The 22,262-nt window shown below is 45.9% G+C and overlaps 1 protein-coding gene and 1 long non-coding RNA gene across 2 annotated transcripts; both read left to right on the top strand.

The window, feature by feature from the left end:
* Window positions 1–3,086: 3,086 nt before the first annotated feature.
* Window positions 3,087–4,782, top strand: LOC123102523 (60S ribosomal protein L8). The gene is made up of 2 exons (XM_044523907.1): window positions 3,087–3,598; window positions 4,261–4,782. The coding sequence occupies exons 1-2, from the start codon at window positions 3,159–3,161 to the stop codon at window positions 4,604–4,606; spliced, it is 786 nt and encodes a 261-aa protein (XP_044379842.1). The 5' UTR covers window positions 3,087–3,158; the 3' UTR covers window positions 4,607–4,782.
* Window positions 4,783–17,361: 12,579 nt separating this feature from the next.
* Window positions 17,362–19,600, top strand: LOC123102522 (uncharacterized). Its single transcript, XR_006449003.1, has 2 exons — window positions 17,362–18,870; window positions 19,056–19,600. It is a non-coding gene; the product is annotated as an uncharacterized lncRNA (long non-coding RNA).
* The last annotated feature ends 2,662 nt before the right edge of the window (window positions 19,601–22,262 follow it).

Genomic DNA, 22,262 nt, shown 5'->3' with positions numbered 1-22,262 from the left:
TGTTTTGTCTATGTATCCACACGTGTACTAAGTTTTATGTCAATACAATTCTAGCATGAACAATAAACATTTATCATGATGTAAGGAAGTATAAATAACAACTTTATTATTGCCTCTAGGGCATATTTCCTTCAAGGTTTACTAGTGACATATTTCCAACCATACAAGTGTAGTGTGGTGAACAATTGCAATATTTATATTTATGATTATGATCATTAACGATATAATCTCATATATGCACGTTCGTGATATGTAGGTTGTTATCCAACTGCATCTATAACTAATACTCCACCCCAGGACTACTATCTAGTATGCATTCTGAAGTATTACATTCATGACAAGCAGAGCGTTGCAATAAGCAACATGATATAATATAGACAGCAAAGCTATCATCCAAGTGTGATTAATAAACCATCATTTTATCCTTGGTGACGACAATACAATATGTGTGTCTTGCCCCTTTCTGTTACTGGGATATATATTACCGCAAGATATGAACCCACTACAATGCACAACTTCCTCAGAATAACTACCCATCAAACTTGGCCAAAGGAGACAAATAAATCAGAGAGCATACAAAGCTATTCAACTACACAACAAAGAAACTTCAAAAGATTCAATTGATTTTAATGAAATCTGATCATAAAGTGACAATTCATCATATCGCGACAAACACAACACTGATTACATAATATGGTTCCCGGTCATGTAAGGCAGCTCACGAGAACATTGTATTGATTCACGCGTGAGAGAGAGGATGCCATCTAAGTACTGCTATGGACCCCAAGGTCCTAAAGGAGAAAATTTGCTCGGAGGGTTGAGGGTTTCAAGAAATATGGAATTTATAGGTGAAAGAATGGACGGAAGGTGGTGGCCAGGGGTATACGCGCCCACCCATCGCGGGTTAGCCCTAGGTCGCGCCACCCGACCTTGTGGGGCCCCTGGGTGGGCCCTTGATAGGTCCCGACACTTTCCGAAATCTTCTGGTCGCAAAAAAAATCCTATTAAATCCTCAAGGTCTTTTGACCTCTGTAGACATGGATTTTCTGAAAACCAAAAACATGAAAAAAACTAGTTTGGGCACTAAAATTATTAGGTTAATCCAGAAAACAATATAAATTGATATAAAAAGTATCCAAACGTGATATTATAATAGTATGAAACAATCAAAAAATATAGATACGTTTGAGATGTATCAGCGCCTAGACACATTGCCCGTGCTCGTGTGCACCTGCTATGCCCGCGCGTCCAGACAGGGATGTGGTATGTATGTTTGACATGCGCCTGACGTTTCGTAGGGTTGTTGTGCTATATGTGGGGGCACCGTTCTTATCCTCCCGCCGTGCTTTTTCTTTGCCCTCCCGCTTGTAGGTGATGCAAACTTCTTCCCGTCGATTGGTGGGGAGGTGGTACATGCCACACTACGATGTGCGTATGTGCCACGCCCATGTGCTCGTTAGCAACGCCGAGGGACCCGTCAACGAGCGTTGCCGGTGTTGATGGATAAAGAAGGCGATCGCGTGTCAGATCTATCATCGAGTCTGTGAGCGACGTGTTTGCCATTCTTCCGGCATGCGTGGTTACCTGCTCTTCGTGTGGCGATGCTACTCCATCCGCTCTCCACGGCGAGGCATTTTTGGCGTCGTGTTTCTTTGTAGTTTCTCGAGATTTATTTTCCGCCATGGTAGAGTTTTGAGTGTATTTATGATTTCGTTGTAACTTGAGACACTCTCACTGTTGAGGCGGGGTAACTTCTTCAACCTAGGTCGAACGGACCAAAAATCCCGAACGCACCGTCCTTTATTAGTATGCATAGATCTGATATAATTAGGTCTGACTTTAAGGTATAGTGATGAAATGCAATAGACTATAGTTCATACAAAGCAAAAAACATAAAAAGGTGCCTATACCACTTGCCACGAAAATACTAGACCTACGGGCGAGTTATCACGGGAAGAAGGTTACGGACATACGTGTCCCCTTCCTATTAATCCTCTGCCCCACCCTAATTTCCATTGTGGGCCACTATAAATCTAAACTAACCCCTGATATTTCTCCACATCAGCCCGTACCCTTCCTGTAACCAATTCTGTCCGTAAGTGTAGCGTTCCACGATGATGGTTGCGTTAGTAGTAGGTTAGTAGTGTCTTTGCCTTGGGTGACATGTGCTGTGAAGAATGATCATAAGAACATTATCATAAATTAATAGTATATGGGGTAGTCTTTATATAAAGAAAGAAAGAAAATCGAAAGTGTTTTTTTGCTCCCGAGCTTAAATGAACTGGGATGAACAGTAAAATCAAAAGAAAAAAAATGATTTCTTTTTGTGGTAACCTTTAACAAATGTTTTCTATGCTTGAAATTTTTGTCACGAAATGACTTTCGTGGAAGTCATGGCAAAAAAATAATTAAAAAAGTACTCCAAAATGCTTTCAAAAATAGCATTTTTGAAGTATTGATTTTGTCTTTTTTGCCACGACTTCCAGAAATGTTCATTCATGATAATTTTTTGCAAGCACATAGTACATTTGTCAAAGGTTACAAAAAAATCGGATAATTTATTTTACTATCTTTCCTGGTTTTACTGTTCACAAAAAGCATTTGAGCTCGTGTGCAAATTCTTCACGTCCAAAGAAAATTATGTTCTTCAACATCTGCCTTCTCCATTGGTCGACCTTCTTCTCGTCCCGTAGCACAAAAAGGCGCGCTCCAGCTCGCTCGCCGCTCCCAACACCACAACTTTTGTTTTTTTGAGAATCCCCAACACCACAACTTTTTGATCACTTCAAACGGGCGGAGCCAGAATGGTACAAAGAGAACTCGGCCTATTACCAGCCCATTTCTCATTCCCACTAGTCCACTACACTAACAAACCGGCCCATTACAGCCCAGTCCACTCCTCATTTCGTCAGTCCCTCACAGCACGGCCCGGCGACGCTATGTCACTGACGTTGTGGTCCTACTGCCTGCCCAAACGAATCCAACGGCCGAGACGCGCCCCATCCTCCATCCCGACCGTCCACCCTATAGGGTAATCAAACCACAAAGCCCGTGCCGCACCCTATATATTGCTCCCTCTTCCTCCTGGTCGAACCCTAGCCCAGCTGCCCACCCATTCCCCTCGCCGCCGCCGCCACTCCGCCGCCGCCGCCGCCGAGATGGGTCGCGTGATCCGCGCTCAGCGTAAGGGTGCGGGCTCCGTCTTCAAGTCCCACACCCACCACCGCAAGGGCCCCGCCCGCTTCAGGTCGCTCGACTTCGGCGAGCGCAACGGGTACCTCAAGGGCGTCGTCACCGATGTCATCCACGACCCGGGGCGTGGTGCGCCGCTGGCCAAGGTGACCTTCCGCCACCCGTTCAGGTACAAGCACCAGAAGGAGCTCTTCGTCGCCGCCGAGGGTATGTACACCGGCCAGTTCGTCTACTGCGGACGCCGCGCCACCCTCTCCGTTGGTAACGTCCTCCCGCTCCGCTCCGTGCCTGAGGGAGGCGTCATCTGCAACGTCGAGCACCACGTCGGCGACCGTGGTGTCTTCGCCAGGGCCTCCGGTGACTACGCCATCGTCATCAGCCACAACCCTGACAACGGCACCTCAAGGTACTGTTACCTTTCCTCTCACCCCTCTATCTAAAGTACATGACCATGGTTAGAGCTGACGTTCTCCTGGTAGTAACTGTCACTAGATTTTATGTATGTGATTTGCTGTAGGAAATGATTAAATGCTCATAGTTTGATCTGAATATATGTTCGTTCACTGCTTCTCATGGGTGATTTAGATGCTCTTTAATTGATTAAAGATTGGAAACCTTAAATGTGTGTGCTTCATATGCTTGTTAATCTATCAAAGACAAATTCTTAGGAACTCATTCTGTCGTTGAGCCTTGAGATGTCTCCTGTTCATTGTATAATCTGCAGCTGTTACCATATGCTTGCTCTTCTGTTAACCTAGAATTGTACATGATATGCTTTCTTCTGTTATCCTTGAACTTGTCATGATATGCTTTATCTTCTGTTATCTTGTTAGACATGTGATCTCTAACTATATTATCCTGCTTCTGTCTTCAGATTGGCTTACCGTGCTTTAAGAATTATGATCACTAGCGTTTACATATACGTGGACCATTTCTTGTTATCATTTCCTTGTCAGTACGAGATCATATGTGTATCTTTGGTTATGTTGCCTGATGGACTGATGCTTTTGATGAATTCTTCTGCTGTACAAATATTTAGACACAGTTACTCATGTTCTGTTTATGCAGGATCAAGCTCCCCTCTGGTGCCAAGAAGATTGTCCCAAGCAGCTGCCGTGCCATGATTGGTCAGGTTGCTGGTGGTGGCAGGACTGAGAAGCCAATGCTCAAGGCTGGTAACGCCTACCACAAGTACCGCGTGAAGAGGAACTCCTGGCCTAAGGTGCGTGGTGTGGCCATGAACCCTGTGGAGCATCCCCACGGAGGAGGTAACCACCAGCATATTGGTCACGCTTCCACTGTCCGCCGTGATGCACCACCTGGCCAGAAGGTTGGTCTCATCGCTGCCAGGAGGACTGGTCGTCTCAGAGGCCAGGCTGCCGCCTCTGCTGCCAAGGCCGACAAGGCCACTTAGAGCTATCGTTGCTGTTTATCTATGTTTGCTGCCTCTAGATTACCCGTCAAGGACATGTATTGCAATATGGATGTCGTTTTTGCTCGGTACTTTGGTAACGTGGTGATATTTGTTATCAGTTTTCGCTGTCGTGGTCTGGATTCGTCGGTCCACATAAAGAAGATTGTGCTTGGATATTTGTTTGTCGAGTTGCTTGAGTTTGCCCCTGGCGCATATTTTTGTTTATTGTTTCTGTTTTAGTTTAGCTCTATTGCTGGAGCTCTAAACGTAGTTTTGTTTGGTCGAGTCAAACAGGAGGATGTTTGCTATTATCTCGTGGTTCTTTGGAATTTTAACCCAATGGGTGATGCATATATAAATATACCTGCTTTTTACATCGCTTACCCAAAATCACCCGTCCAGCAAACTGAGGTAAATGTAAATTTGTTCTGAGAACGTGGTGATGTAAAACGGCCGCCCACCGTGCGAACGCCAACTGCCTCTATGTACTTAGAGCATAGTGTAAATTTGAAAATTCAGGGTGGGCCGATCGGGTTCCTAGGCGTCGATTTCGGTTCTTTCGGCGCAAACTGGCCCATTTTTTAACCAGTTTCGGTCGAAATTGACCCACCATTGGCGTTGATTGATAAATTTTGGCCCATAGTGTAAATTCAACATAAGCTATTTCTTTATCACATAATTCATCATAGAAAATCAATAAAAATTAAATAGTTCAACAAAGCGTTGTCCTTGAGCCTTCGTAGACGCTACACCAGATCCTGCTGCAGTTGTTGATGCACCTATAGGTTTCGAATCTCCTGATGCATAGTGAGGAAGGCAGCCCTGGTTGTCGGTAACTGGTGATTAACTTGGCCAAGAGGATCCTGCTTGTAATATGATTCAGCGTCAAACACTGACTCTTACTGCTCGCTCTCAATGATCATGTTGTGCAAGATGACACAAGAAGTCATGATCTCCCACATTTGATCTTTCGACCAGGTCTGAGCGGGTTACTGGACAATAGCAAATTGAGATTGGAGCACACCAAATGCCCGCTCGACATCCTTCCTGCAAGCCTCCTGACACTTGGTAAAGTGGGAGTTCTTGCCTCCTGACACAGGGCTCGAGACAGTCTTCACAAATGTGGACCATCTCATATAGATGCCATATGCTAGGTAGTATCCCTTATTTTAGTGTCGTCCATTGACCTCGAAGTTCACCGGAGGAGAATGACCTTCAATAAGCTTGGCAAAGATAGGGGAGCACTGCAGTACGTTGATGTCATTGTGAGTTCCTGACATAGCAAAGGAGTGCCAAATCCAGAGGTTGTGTGTGGCCACTGCCTCAAGTACCACGCTGCTACCGCCTTTGATGTTGGGGAACGTTGCAGAAAACAAAAAATTTCCTACGGTTTCACCAAGATCCATCTATGAGTTCATCTAGCAACGAGTGATCGGATGCATCTACATACCTTTGTAGATCGCGAGCGGAAGCGTTCAAAGAACGGGGATGAGGTAGTCGAACACGACGTGATCCAAATCACCGGAGATCCTAGCACCGAACGGACGGCACCTCCGCGTTCAACACACGTACGGTCAGCGTAACGTCTCCTTCTTCTTGATCCAGCAAGAGGGAAGGAGAGGTTGAGGAAGATGGCTCCAGCAGCAGCACGACGGCGTGGTGGTGATGGAGCTGCAGTACTCCGTCAGGGCTTCGCCAAGCGCTATGGAGGAGGAGGAGGTGTTGGAGAGGGAGAAGGAGGCAACCAAAGGCATGGATGAAAAGCCCTCCTTCCCCCACTATATATAGGAGGGCCAAGGGGGGGCGCCGGCCCTAGGAGATCCAATCTCCTAGGGGGGCGGCGGCCAAGGGAGGTTTCCCTCCCCCCAAGGCACCTAGGAGGTGCCTTCCACTAGTGGGACTCTTCCCTTTTGTGAACCCTAGGCGCATGGGCCTCTTGGGGCTGGTGCCCTTGGCCCATGTAGGCCAAGGCGCACCCCCTACAGCCCATGTGGCCCCCCGGGGCAGGTGGACCCACCCGGTGGACCCCCGGGACCCTTCCGGTGGTCCCGGTACAATACCGATGACCCCGAAACTTGTCCCGATGGCCGAAACAGGACTTTCCATATATAAATATTTACCTCCGGACCATTCCGGAACTCCTCGTGACGTCCGGATCTCATCCGGGACTCCGAACAACATTCGGGTTACTGCATATACATATCCCTACAACCCTAGCGTCACCGAACCTTAAGTGTGTAGACCCTACGGGTTCGGGAGACATGTAGACATGACCGAGATCGCTCTCCGGTCAATAACCAACAGCGGGATCTGGATACCCATGTTGGCTCCCACATGCTCCTCGATGATCTCATCGGATGAACCACGATGTCGAGGATTCAAGCAACCCCGTATACAATTCCCTTTGTCAATCGGTATGTTACTTGCCCGAGATTCGATCGTCGGTATCCCAATACCTCGTTCAATCTCGTTACCGGCAAGTCACTTTACTCGTACCGTAATGCATGATCCCGTGACCAGACACTTGGTCACTTTGAGCTCATTATGATGATGCATTACCGAGTGGGCCCAGTGATACCTCTCCGTCATACGGAGTGACAAATCCCAGTCTTGATCCGTGTCAACCCAACAGACACTTTCGGAGATACCCGTAGTATACCTTTATAGTCACCCAGTTACGTTGTGACGTTTGGTACACCCAAAGCACTCCTACGGTATCCGGGAGTTACACGATCTCATGGTCTAAGGAAAAGATACTTGACATTGGAAAACTCTAGCAAACGAACTATACGATCTTGTGCTATGTTTAGGATTGGGTCTTGTCCATCACATCATTCTCCTAATGATGTGATCTCGTTATCAATGACATCCAATGTCCATAGTCAGGAAACCATGACTATCTGTTGATCAACGAGCTAGTCAACTAGAGGCTTACTAGGGACATGTTGGTGTCTGTTATTCACACATGTATTACGATTTCCGGATAACACAATTATAGCATGAATAAAGACAATTATCATGAACAAGGAAATATAATAATAATGCTTTTATTATTGCCTCTAGGGCATATTTCCAACAGTCTCCCACTTGCACTAGAGTCAATAATCTAGTTACATTGTGATGAATCGAACACCCATGGAATTCTGGTGTTGATCATGTTTTGCCCTAGGGAGAGGTTTAGTCAACGGATCTGCTACATTCAGGTCCGTATGCACTTTACAAATATCTATGTCTCCATCTTGAACATTTTCACGAATGGAGTTGAAGCGACGCTTGATGTGCCTTGTCTTCTTGTGAAACCTGGGCTCCTTGGCAAGTGCAATAGCTCCAGTGTTGTCACAAAAGAGTTTGATTGGCCCCGACGCATTGGGTATGACTCCTAGGTCGGTGATGAACTCCTTCACCCATATTGCTTCATGTGCTGCCTCCGAGGCTGCCATGTACTCCGCTTCACATGTAGATCCCGCCACGACGCTCTGCTTGCAACTGCACCAGCTTACTGCCCCACCATTCAAAATATACACGTATCCGGTTTGAGACTTAGAGTCATCCAGATCTGTGTCGAAGCTAGCGTCGACGTAACCCTTACGACGAGCTCTTCGTCACCTCCATAAACGAGAAACATTTCCTTAGTCCTTTTCAGGTACTTCAGGATATTCTTGACCGCTGTCCAGTGTTCCTTGCCGGGATTACTTTGGTACCTTCCTACCAAACTTACGGCAAGGTTTACATCAGGTCTGGTACACAGCATGGCATACATAATAGAACCTATGGCTGAGGCATAGGGGATGACACTCATCTCTTCTATATCTTCTGCCGTGGTCGGACATTGAGCTGAGCTCAATTTCATACCTTGTAACACAGGCAAGAACCCCTTCTTAGATTGATCCATATTGAACTTCTTCAATATCTTATCAAGGTATGTGCTTTGTGAAAGACCTATGAGGCGTCTTGATCTATCTCTATAGATCTTGATGCCTAATATATAAGCAGCTTCACCAAGGTCCTTCATTGAAAAACTCTTATTCAAGTAGGCCTTGATGCTGTCCAAGAGTTCTATATCATTTCCCATCAAAAGTATGTCATCTACATATAATATGAGAAATGCTACAGAGCTCCCACTCACTTTCTTGTAAACGCAGGCTTCTCCATAAGTCTGCGTAAACCCAAACGCTTTGATCATCTCATCAAAGCGAATGTTCCAACTCCGAGATGCTTGCACCAGCCCATAAATCGAGCGTTGGAGCTTGCACACCTTGTCAGCATTCTTAGGATCGACAAAACCTTCCGGCTGCATCATATACAATTCTTCCTTAAGGAAACCATTAAGGAATGCCGTTTTGACGTCCATTTGCCATATCTCATAATCGTAGAATGCGGCAATTGCTAACATGATTCGGACGGACTTCAGCTTCGCTACCGGTGAGAAAGTCTCATCGTAGTCAACCCCTTGAACTTGTCGATAACCCTTAGCGACAAGCCGAGCTTTATAGATGGTCACATTACCATCCGCGTCTGTCTTCCTCTTAAAGATCCATTTATTTTCTATGGCTCGCCGTTCAACGGGCAAGTCAGTCAAAGTCCATACTTCGTTTTCATACATGGATCCTATCTCGGATTTCATGGCTTCTAGCCATTTGTCGGAATCCGGGCCCGCCATCGCTTCTTCATAGTTCGAAGGTTCACCGTTGTCTAACAACATGATTTCCAAGACAGGGTTGCCGTACCACTCTGGTGCGGAACGTGTCCTTGTGGACCTTCGAATTTCAGTAGGAGCTTGATCAGAAGTATCTTGATCATCATCAATAACTTCCTCTCTAGTTGGTGCAGGCACCTCAGGAACATTTTCTTGAGTTGTGCCATTTTCCGGTTCAAGAGGTAACACTTCATCAAGTTCTACTTTCCTCCCACTTACTTCTTTCGAGAGAAACTCTTTCTCTAGAAAGAATCCATTCTTGGCAACAAAGATCTTGCCTTCGGATCTGAGGTAGAAGGTATACCCAACAGTTTCTTTAGGGTATCCTATGAAGACGCATTTTTCCGACTTGGGTTCGAGCTTTTCAGGTTGAAGCTTCTTGACATAAGCATCGCATCCCCAAACTTTTAGAAACGACAACTTAGGTTTCTTACCAAACCATAATTCAAACGGTGTCGTCTCAACGGATTTCGACGGAGCCCTATTTAAAGTGAATGCGGCAGTCTCTAAAGCATAGCCCCAAAAAGATAGCGGTAAATCGGTAAGAGACATCATAGATCGTACCATATCTAATAGAGTGCGATTACGACGTTCGGACACACCATTACGCTGAGGTGTTCCAGGCGGCGTGAGTTGTGAAACTATTCCACATTTTCTTAAGTGTGTGCCAAATTCGTGACTCAAGTATTCTCCTCCACGATCTGATCGTAGAAACTTGATTTTCCTGTCACGTTGATTCTCAACCTCACTCTGAAATTCCTTGAACTTTTCAAAGGTTTCAGACTTGTGTTTCATTAAGTAGATGTACCCATATCTACTCAAATCATCAGTGAGGGTGAGAACATAACGATAGCCACCGCGAGCCTCAACACTCATTGGACCGCACACATCAGTATGTATGATTTCCAATAAGTTGGTTGCTCGCTCCATTGTTCCTGAGAACGGAGTCTTGGTCATCTTACCCATGAGGCATGGTTCGCACGTGTCAAATGATTCGTAATCAAGAGACTCTAAAAGTCCATCTGCATGGAGCTTCTTCATGCGTTTGACACCTATGTGACCAAGGCGGCAGTGCCACAAGTATGTGGGACTATCATTATCAACTTTACATCTTTTGGTACTCACATTATGAATATGTGTAGCATTACGCTCGAGATTCATTAAGAATAAACCATTCACCATAGGAGCATGACCATAAAACATATCTCTCATATAAATAGAACAACCATTATTCTCGGATTTAAATGAGTAGCCATCTCGAATTAAACGAGATCCCGATACAATGTTCATGCTCAAAGCTGGCACTAAATAACAATTATTAAGGTTTAATACTAATCCCGAAGGTAAATGTAGAGGTAGCGTGCCGACGGCGATCACATTGACCTTGGAACCATTCCCGACGCGCATCGTCACCTCGTCCTTTGCCAGTCTCCGCTTATTCCGCAGCCCCTGCTTTGAGTTACAAATGTGAGCAACTGCACCGGTATCAAATACCCAGGAGCTACTACGGGTACTAGTAAGGTACACATCAATTACATGTATATCATATATACCTTTTGTTTTGCCGGCCTTCTTGTCTGCTAAGTATTTGGGGCAGTTCCGCTTCCAGTGACCACTTCCCTTGCAATAAAAGCACTCAGTCTCGGGCTTGGGTCCATTCTTTGGCTTCTTCCCAGCAGCTTGCTTGCCGGGCGCGGCAACTCCTTTGCCGTCCTTCTTGAAGTTCTTTTTACCCTTGCCCTTCTTGAACTTAGTGGTTTTATTCACCATCAACACTTGATGTTCCTTCTTGACTTCTACCTCTGCTGATTTCAGCATTGAAAATACCTCAGGAATGGTCTTTTCCATCCCCTGCATATTGAAGTTCATCACAAAGCTCTTGTAGCTTGGTGGAAGCGACTGGAGGATTCTGTCAATGACCGCATCATCCGGGAGATTAACTCCCAGCTGAGTCAAGCGGTTATGTAACCTAGACATAGTGAGTATGTGCTCACTGACAGAACTATTTTCCTCCATCTTACAGCTGAAGAATTTGTCGGAGACTTCATATCTCTCGACCCGGGCATGAGCTTGGAAAACCATTTTCAGCTCTTCGAACATCTCATATGCTCCATGTCTCTCAAAACTCTTTTGGAGCCCCGGCTCTAGGCTGTAAAGCATGCCGCACTGAACGAGGGAGTAGTCATCGGCACGTGTCTGCCAAGCGTTCATAACATCTTGGTTCTGTGGGACGGGTGCGTCACCTAGCGGTGCTTGTAGGACATATTCTTTCTTGGCAGCTATGAGGATGATCCTCAGGTTCCGGACCCAGTCCGTATAGTTGCTGCCATCGTCTTTCAGCTTGGTTTTCTCTAGGAACGCGTTGAAGTTGAGGACTACGTTGGCCATTTGATCTACAAGACATATTGCAAAGATTTTTAGACTAAGTTCATGATAATAAAGTTCATCTAATCAAATTATTCAATGAACTCCCACTTAGATAGACATCCCTCTGCTAGTCATCTAAGTATAACATGATCCGAGTCGACTAGGCCGTGTCCGATCATCACGTGAGACGGACTAGTCAACGTCGGTGAACATCTTCATGTTGATCGTATCTTCTATACGACTCATGCTCGACCTTTCGGTCTTCTGTGTTCCGAGGCCATGTCTATACACATGCTAGGCTCGTCAAGTCAACCTAAGTGTTTGCATGTGTAAATCTGTCTTACACCCGTTGTATGTGAACGTTTGAATCAAACACCCGATCATCACGTGGTGCATTGAAACAACGAACTGTCGCAACGGTGCACAGTTAGGGGGAACACTTTCTTGAAATTATTATGAGGGATCATCTTATTTACTACCGTCGTTCTAAGTAAACAAGATGCAAAACATGATAAACATCAAATGCAATCAAATAATAATAGTGACATGATATGGCCAATATCACATAGCTCCTTTGATCTCCATCTTGGGGCTCCATGATCATCTTGTCACCGGCATGACACCATGATCTCCATCATCATGATCTCCATCATTGTGTCTCCATGAAGTTGCTCGCCAACTATTACTTCTACTACTATGGCTAACGCGTTTAGCAATAAAGTAAAGTAATTTACATGGCGTTTCTCAATGACACGCAGGTCATATAAAAATAAAGACAACTCCTATGGCTCCTGCCGGTTGTCATACTCATCGACATGCAAGTCGTGATTCCTATTACAATAGCATGAACATCTCATACATCACATATAGATCATTCATCATTCATCACAACTTTGGCCATATCATATCACAAAGCACTTGCTGCAAAAACAAGTTAGACGTCCTCTAATTGTTGTTGCAAGTTTTACGTGGCTGCAATAGGGTTCTAGCAAGAACGTTTTCTTACCTACGTGAAAGCCACAACGTGATTTGTCAACTTCTATTTACCCTTCATAAGGACCCTTTTCATCGAATCCGCTCCAACTAAAGTAGGAGAGACAGACACCCGCCAGCCACCTTATGCAACTAGTGCATGTTAGTCGGTGGAACCGGTCTCACGTAAGCGTACGTGTAAGGTTGGTCCGGGCCGCTTCATCCCACAATACCGTTGAAGCAAGATAAGACTAGTAACGGCAAGAAAGTTGACAACATCTACGCCCACAACAAATTGTGTTCTACTCGCGCAAGAAGAACTACGCATAGACCTAGCTCATGATGCCACTGTTGGGGAACGTTGCAGAAAACAAAAATTTTCCTACGGTTTCACCAAGATCCATCTATGAGTTCATCTAGCAACGAGTGATCGGATGCATCTACATACCTTTGTAGATCGCGAGCGGAAGCGTTCAAAGAACGGGGATGAGGTAGTCGAACACGACGTGATCCAAATCACCGGAGATCCTAGCACCGAACGGACGGCACCTCCGCGTTCAACACACGTACGGTCAGCGTAACGTCTCCTTCTTCTTGATCCAGCAAGAGGGAAGGAGAGGTTGAGGAAGATGGCTCCAGCAGCAGCACGACGGCGTGGTGGTGATGGAGCTGCAGTACTCCGTCAGGGCTTCGCCAAGCGCTATGGAGGAGGAGGAGGTGTTGGAGAGGGAGAAGGAGGCAACCAAAGGCATGGATGAAAAGCCCTCCTTCCCCCACTATATATAGGAGGGCCAAGGGGGGGGGGGCGGCGGCCCTAGGAGATCCAATCTCCTAGGGGGGCGGCGGCCAAGGGAGGTTTCCCTCCCCCCCAAGGCACCTAGGAGGTGCCTTCCACTAGTGGGACTCTTCCCTTTTGTGAACCCTAGGCGCATGGGCCTCTTGGGGCTGGTGCCCTTGGCCCATGTAGGCCAAGGCGCACCCCCTACAGCCCATGTGGCCCCCCGGGGCAGGTGGACCCACCCGGTGGACCCCCGGGACCCTTCCGGTGGTCCCGGTACAATACCGATGACCCCGAAACTTGTCCCGATGGCTGAAACAGGACTTCCCATATATAAATCTTTACCTCTGGACCATTCTGGAACTCCTCGTGACGTCCGGGATCTCATCCGGGACTCCGAACAACATTCGGGTTACTGCATATACATATCCCTACAACCCTAGCGTCACCGAACCTTAAGTGTGTAGACCCTACGGGTTCGGGAGACATGTAGACATGACCGAGATCGCTCTCCGGTCAATAACCAATAGCGGGATCTGGATACCCATGTTGGCTCCCACATGCTCCTCGATGATCTCATCGGATGAACCACGATGTCGAGGATTCAAGCAACCCCGTATACAATTCCCTTTGTCAATCGGTATGTTACTTGCCCGAGATTCGATCGTCGGTATCCCAATACCTCGTTCAATCTCGTTACCGATAAGTCACTTTACTCGTACCATAATGCATGATCCCGTGACCAGACACTTGGTCACTTTGAGCTCATTATGATGATGCATTACCGAGTGGGCCCAGTGATACCTCTCCGTCATACGGAGTGACAAATCCCAGTCTTGATCCGTGTCAACCCAACAGACACTTTCGGAGATACCCGTAGTATACCTTTATAGTCACCCAGTTACGTTGTGACGTTTGGCATACCCAAAGCACTCCTACGGTATCCGGGAGTTACACGATCTCATGGTCTAAGGAAAAGATACTTGACATTGGAAAACTCTAGCAAATGAACTATATGATCTTGTGCTATGTTTAGGATTGGGTCTTGTCCATCACATCATTCTCCTAATGATGTGATCTCGTTATCAATGACATCCAATGTCCATAGTCAGGAAACCATGACTATCTGTTGATCAACGAGCTAGTCAACTAGAGGCTTACTAGGGACATGTTGGTGTCTGTTATTCACACATGTATTACGATTTCCGGATAACACAATTATAGCATGAATAAAGACAATTATCATGAACATGGAAATATAATAATAATGCTTTTATTATTGCCTCTAGGGCATATTTCCAACATTTGAGCCTTTGTGACATCCTCTGCCAAGCAAACGGACATTTTTTCCATTTTCAATGCATGCAGTCGATGTCTCCAAGCATCCAAGGAAATCCTCTTGCTGCATTTTGTGCTAGGATCCGAGCAGTGCCTTCAGCATTGGGCGATCGCAAGTATTGCGGTCCAAACACTTCCACCACTGCCCCTGTAGAACTTGTAGAAACACTCAATGGTCATGGACTCGGCCATGCGTCCATAGTCTTCCAGTGAATCACCGGGAGCTCCGTATGCAAGCATCCTCATAGCCGTCGTGCACTTATGGAGTGAGGTGAATCCAAGTGTGCCGGTGCAATCCTTCTTGCACTTGAAGTAGTTGTTGAACCCACAAATGGAATTCACAGTCCCGAGGAAGAGCTTTCGACTCATCCAATAATGGCGCCGAAATACTTTGTCGGCGTGCAGTGGAGCGTCGGCGAAGTAGTCGGAGTAGAGCAAGCAATAACCTTCCAGTCGATGCCTCTGCTTTGCCTTCAGCTGGCCCGACGCCGAGCCACCTCGCCGCGGCTTTACATTGCTCGCGAGCAGGCTAGCTAGGGGGCGAGGACCATGAGATGCTCTTCATCCTAGGCGTCGGCATCGGCTTCCTCCTCTAGTAGCGCCGCGAGCGCCTCCTCATCGTCCAAATCCATCACCGAGCAGACAAATCGCCGAAAACTTGGCGGGGGTGGTAAGGGCGCATCCGCCGGTATTCCTGCCCTGTGTGGCCGAAGCGCCGGAAAGCTCGCCCAGGAACGGGGTGGAGGATGCCATGGCGGAACCCTCTCTTTTCAGCAGGGGAATGGCCTATCTACCGGCGATGGGTGGGCGGGCGGCACCGGGATCGATAAGGCGGCTGGAGGGCGTGCACACCGGGGGGGGATCTAGACATGCAAGACGCGTTTTCGCTTGACAGTGGTGGCCCAGACGCGGTTTTTCCTTCCACTGGAGCCCCCAAGCGCCCCAGTGCGTTGGGTTCGGCCTGAGATCGCTGAAACGGGCCGGGCTGGTGGATTTCGGCGTCCTGGGGTGTGATTGGGGTTTTTGTTCAGCACCGGCACGAAAAAAACGCCCAAGGGGGCCTGTTGGGGGCGCGAGTGGAGACGCTCTTACCCTCTGACTACAATTGCATAACTATTTGACTTTCATGCTTGCATAGGGAATCACAAACCTTAACATCAATATTCTTATCGAAGCATAATTACTCACCAACATGGCTCACATATTACTATCATATCTCAAAGCTATTACAAGGAATTAAATTTATAATGTCCAATGATCTTCATGAAAGTTTTTTATTATATCCCTCTTTAATATCTATCACTTTGGGACCAATTTCATATACTACCATTGCTTATAATAAGCTCAAACAAATTTAAGCGAAGAATGAGCATAATTTTCTTTTCATCTCTCAAAATAATATAAGTGAAGCATGAAAGAATTTCTTTAAAAATTCACTAACTCTCAAATCTATAATACCTAAATAGTTCATCTCCACTATCTTATTTTTCTCAACATGCAACCTATCCACCTCAGCACATCTGCCACATCAACATTTTTTTAGTGACTTACAAGCGGGACCGACCACTATATCAGCCCTGCCACTTAAGTGTTCAGTTAATGGCGAAGGGACCCAAAATTGTGCAGGAGCACTCGGCGACGATGCTCACTGAAATCCTTCCCATCAAATCATCTTGGGATTCTCACCCACTATAATAGCCTCATTGTATTCATGTCCTTATTATGTAGTATTTATCTTTCCCCTGTTCAATATAGCTGACGTAAAGTACACACGTTTTGTTCCCCACACGTTAAAGTTTCTGTCTGGTACATTGTTCCAACTTTGCTGGCAGAAGTTTCATTCATGTCATTTAACATTGCTGGTGCACTTTCAATACGTGAACAGAAAAAGTGCTCTCTTTTCACCACTTGCACTCAAAAATTTCTATTGTTACTCCAAGTCCGGTCATGTAATATAATATAAATAATCCATAGTTAATAAGGCGCTCGGATTCTTGGTACAACCAGATACTTTCTTGTCCAACCTATCAATGCACTTCGTCTAGGCCACTAGGCAAGCATGCATGGCTAGTAAAGAAAACTTCCTGGGTAAAGACCATAGATGAGAAAGTTAACATTTGTTCTATTTTTATCCCATTGAAGACACTGGTAGCTAATTGGAGCGACAAACTAACAAGTTATGAGATAAATCTCGCTTCATTTACAAACTCAAGCCACGTTCATCTTCCTCTTCTTGCACGCGATGCTATTATGAGTAAGATGATTTATGAGGAATTATAGCCAAAAAATGACTATTTTGTTTCTGTGCACATTATCTAACCTCCTATTAATTTTTTCAGCACTAATCAATGGGAGGAAGAGGAACAATAGCCGGGCGAAGAGAATCAAAGGGGTGAGCTATGCGTTGGATTTGGCAATGGCAATGGCAATGAAGAGTACAATTTGTGTAACTAACAATATGAAGATAAAGCATCGGTGACTCAATAGTCTTCATATTCAATAAATGCACAACAGTGTGATGTACTTACAGTATGACTTTTGGTCCTAATTTATTGTCGCCAGATAGGTACTATGCATTGTGCCACTCTACGTTGGAGCGGTGTATTCAACAACAACAATTCATTTCGTTTAATTACGCACTGATCCCTAAACAGCAGTGCAGCGGCTGAGACTCCAATGAGCGTAGTCGCCGAGTGCTCCTAGTTCGCGTCCCTAAGGGACCCTCCTTCTCGAGCCACAGAAGTGGAAGCGGGCAATGGAATCCCTCCTCATAAACTGCCCCGCTCGGTCTGCCGTCCCCTCATTTATCTCTCCCCAAACGACACAAATCCCCATGGAGCATAAGACCCAATGGAATCCAGCCCCCTCTAGGATTTGCGACCGTAGTCAGGTAGGACTGGCGGCTACGACGGCGATGGCAGGGCAACGGCAGGAACGCATGCCGATTGATCTGGAGGGGATGGATGAAACTTCATGCAAAAGGGCTCAACATACTCGAGGGCAAGCCGGAGCCGCAGCTCCGAGGACTACATGATCCTCTGCACGTAAGTTGCCTCCCTCCACGCCTTCCTCCAACCATACCTAGGCTTGGCCCGATTTAACATTATCCGGCGCTGATCTAAGGTCTCTGCCCCCTGTTAGAGTACATCCAAGCCACAGTGACTTGATTCGTCCGCTCCTCTCGCTAACACGCACATCTTTATTGTGTGTCCAGATTATCCACTGTTTTGTGTGCGTGTGCGAGTGTTGCTGGTTTCTAGATCCAATGAAAGAAGCAGATCTGATTGTGTTTTGGTCTCGAAGATGCAGATATAGGTTTGCATTTGTGTATTCCTTTTCAGTTCAGGTGGAGCGTGAGGGTGGGTTGTCTTAGTGGCTGCGAGTGATTACATTGGCGAATTGTCTTAGTGGATGCGAATGATTACTTTTCATCCTTCACAAAATCAGACCCCATTGAATTATTTTGTTCTTTCATCTTTGGCAATTTGAAACATACTATGACGACCTCATCGCCAAGGGACCAGGAATACAAGATCGCACCAGGGGATGGGGTCGGTGCAGGAAGTAGATGAGACTTGGAGAGAAAGAAGGTGAGGAAAAGAGAGTAGCACGTGAGATCCAGAATACTACATGCTAATACATGCCCACACTTCTGTTTGGTACAGATTAAGGGTCATAGCCCATAGAAACAAACACACTACTGAATTACATGGCGTCATGTCCAACTGCTATCCACTTGCATTACCCACTACCTGCAGGTGCGACACAAGACCTTTGTATTAGAATTCCAGTATAACTATCTTTTACGTAGTATTAGGTACAGTTAGTGCATCAGTGAGTTTGCTTTTTACTTGACAATTTGTTTTACATCAGTTTATTTATGCTCCCTCTTTATGGGGCTAAATAAATGACATCAAGAAGCTGGAGCCAGCCCCCATCTTTGTCGAGGCGGCTCTCAATTGGCGTATGTGATGTGTGCATCAGAAGACCTCTTGGTCGAGCTTCTAGCATGGCAATGGTAGCGTTTTTTGGTGAGCTGACTCTACAGCAGGGAGGAAGCCATCAAGCTACTCCGTCCTATTGATGATAAGCTTACAAGCAGGGGCAACGAAGGTCCGGTGGACCTGCTTATGCCACTCTTCCATTAATTTTATGTCCCCAGTTCCAACTGTTGCATGGTGACTGAGATGTGCAGGTGTTGAGCCAAGCACCATGGATGCAGTCTCATTTGTAGATGGATTGTTCTACGTCTTATTTAGTAAGTCCAATGCTGACTTAATGTTCATCCTCCTTTTCAGGTTGAAGGCCTTCATCATCGTATATTCAAAGATCCACCGAAAAGATACATATTTCTTGTTGGAATAATTTTTCTTTTGTCTGGCTTTTCGTTTGTGCCATATTATTATCCATTAGTTCGCATCTCAAATTGGTACTTTCTTTGTTCTTGAGAGTTGAAGGTTAGTGACTATTGGGTATGCTGAATTGGTAGGTTTTAAGTTCATTTATACAAGGTGATCTTTCTCTACAAGTTTTTGTGTAGGTGGCAACATTTGGTCGTCTCCTTTGTTCTAGAGGATAGTTAATGAATTACCTGCATGTTGATGATATTCAGCTTAGGGAACAAGATAATTGCACATACATGGATCCAACATATATTTATTCCTTTTACATTCGACTATAGCATGGCTGATCTGATGCACTATTTTCATGTATAAAACAGGCAATTGTTATCATTGAAAGGCTTCTTTTGTTTTCAATTCTATGTATAAACACTACAGTTACTATTCGATGAAAGCAATGGTTTTGTATGCACATCCTTTCAAAATGGGAATGTTTCGATGCACGAGCAAGTTACTATTTTTTACATGGTTTATTTCTCCACATTAGAAATTTTAGCAAAAAATCCCCGCAGCAACGCGCGGGGAATCATCTAGTTAATATAAGTGAAGCATGAGAGTATTTCTTCAAAAATTAAAGCACCATCGTGCTCAAAAAGATATAAGTGAAGTACTAGAGCACTTTCATACACTACAGGAATCAGGCACTTTGCCGTCCGCCATGGCTGACGGCAAAGGCCTTTGCCGTCCGCCAGCAGACGGCAACAGGTCCGGCTGAATAGTCTATGGCAAATGGCTCTTTGCCGTCTGCTAACGGACGACAAAGGTGAAACACTCTTTGCTGTCGGCCAGTGGACGACAAAGAGCCCGGACGGCACAAGTGCAAGGTTAGGTCTGTTAAGGGGTTAACGGCGTGCTTTGCCGTCCGCTGACAGACGACAAAGACAATTGCACATTTGCCATCTGCCAGCGGATGACAAAGTAGCAAAATAGGCCAACCCCCAGGTGCTGCCATGTGTCAAGCTATGCCGTCAGCTGGCGGACGGCAAAGGTGCAACACTGTTTGCCGTCAGCCAGCAGACGACAAAGTAACCAAATAGGCCAGCCAGTGCCCCAGGTTGCACAGGTAGCTGCCACGTGGTAGATTTGCCGTCTGCTGGCTGATGGCAAAGCTCTTTCCGTCTGCGAGTAGACGGCAAAGAGCCTGTATAGCCCCTGTTTTTCCTGTTTTTTTGTTATATCCTTGCATTTTCAAAAGACATAAATTATATATATAGTTTCAACCTCAAACATAGCCCATGTATCCATCATCTAGCAGTCCATCAACGCAACAGAACACATAGGGTATTAAAACATCCAATACATACATAGTTTCACGGAGTTCATCAACATACATACATAGTTTCACGGAGTTATTCAACATACATTGTTTATCAACACAAATCAAAACAGAAACTAAAACTAGCAGTCCATCAGTCCAGCTTCCATGAAGTGAATCAAATCTGCAAAAATGGGAGTAAGCAAGTTAGAAGAAGAAGAAGACTAGAAGAAGAAGAAGACTAGAAGAAGAAGAAGAAGGTATTTACCCTTTTCCTTCTCATTCTTCTTCTTTTATTCTTTCTTTTTCTTCTCTTTCTTCTTTTATTCTGTCATTTTCTCCTCTTCCTTGTTTTTATTCTTCTCATTCCTTACTTGTGTCATTTTAGAGCTTACCTAGGTAATTATGCCATTTTTAGCTAACTAAGCTTATTATGTCAATTTTGGAGGAAATTAAGGTAAGTATAGGTCATTTTTGTGCTAACATAAGTAATTATGCCATTTTTAGCTAAAGTAGGTAAAATGGATAATTTTGGAGCGCTAGCCGCCTCCACCTCGTGTTCCTCAGCAACCCTATAGAAGGTCTGCAATCGAACAAGACAACACTGATTAGTACAATCACTAGGTAATGTTGATTTTTAATTTTGTAAAGTAGAAATTACCCAAAACCGCCGCCTCACAATGTCGGCCACCATCTCGCACACGACATCGTTGACCCTCTCCTCTGGCAGGGCCAGGGCAGCCACGTATAGCTCCCAGCTCATTGCTAGCTGTGGAGACTGACCCTCACCGGGCAATGTGACCCACCCTGGGAAGTGGTGCCGGACTAGAGTACCGAGGACCTGGTTGGGCCCGCGGACACCATCGGGGTGTATCCAACCCCTGCAGTATGACAAGGCCAACACATTAGATATTAATTTGAAGAAACATGAAGGACAAAGGTTACAATAGAGTAAATGCACTTACTTCTCCCCGTTAGGCTGAATCAACCACCTCTGATCGCGGGTCATTGGCACAGGCGAGAGCTTCGTACCACCACACTGGTAGACCTTCTTGCCCTGCTCAACCAGCTCGCCATCGCTAAAAGTATCATCAGACCAGGTCTCCTCGCCATCAGCATGGCCACTAGTCTCCGGAGTCACCTGGACGAAGACTCTGGGACTGGAGTCTCATGGGACGAAGACTCTGGGGTCTGAGTCTCCTGGGACGAAGGCTCGACGACATGAGGCTCGTCAGCCCGAGGCTCGTGGACCGGAGTCCGAGACAGGTCCAAGTCTGACGGCTCCACCTAAGACGGAGCACTCCGGTGGTCCGGAGAATCAGCTTCGGGTGGCAGCGAGGAAGGCACAACAACCTTCCTACCTCTCCCACCGTCACGTCCACCTCTAGATCCCCTCTCCGTCTTCCCCCAACCTCTCCCGGCCAAAGAAGAAGGGCCCGCCAGTGTCCCGATGCTTTCTACGAGCGCTCTACGAAGCTGCTGGGGTGGAATATAGCCACCCTCCCAGCACGCGCCGAGGAAGAAGGAGGCTCAGAGCGCTCTCGACCCGCACCCACCATCTGCCAACACCTGCAATGACAAAGAGTAAACGAAATTAGTACAACATAAACATAATAAAAAATTTGGTGGGTGAAAACAACACTAAAACCCCTTTTCTGATATTTCAAGCTTTTGGAATATTTACATAGGAAATATTCTTTATAAATTCCAAGAAATTATACCATGTATGACAATGCCATATTTGGTTATCTTGCCAAGTATCATCTCTTGGAGAACAAAATGACATCACCAAAACCCCTCAAACTACTTAACCTAACTAACGTATAAACTAACCTAGAAACTAACCTAAC

This window comes from Triticum aestivum, chromosome 5A, assembly GCF_018294505.1.
Source record: "Triticum aestivum cultivar Chinese Spring chromosome 5A, IWGSC CS RefSeq v2.1, whole genome shotgun sequence".
NCBI lineage: Eukaryota > Viridiplantae > Streptophyta > Magnoliopsida > Poales > Poaceae > Triticum > Triticum aestivum.
Note: the sequence above shows the minus strand (reverse complement) of the source record. Positions and strands in the feature narration are given on the sequence as shown.

Excerpts from the sequence above, each read along its gene's own strand:
- LOC123102523 (XM_044523907.1), top strand. The coding sequence starts at position 3,159 with ATGGGTCGCGTGATCCGCGCTCAGCGTAAGGGTGCGGGCTCCGTCTTC. Across the intron at positions 3,599-4,260 it reads CCTGACAACGGCACCTCAAG|GATCAAGCTCCCCTCTGGTG; the intron begins GTACTGTTACCT and ends CTGTTTATGCAG.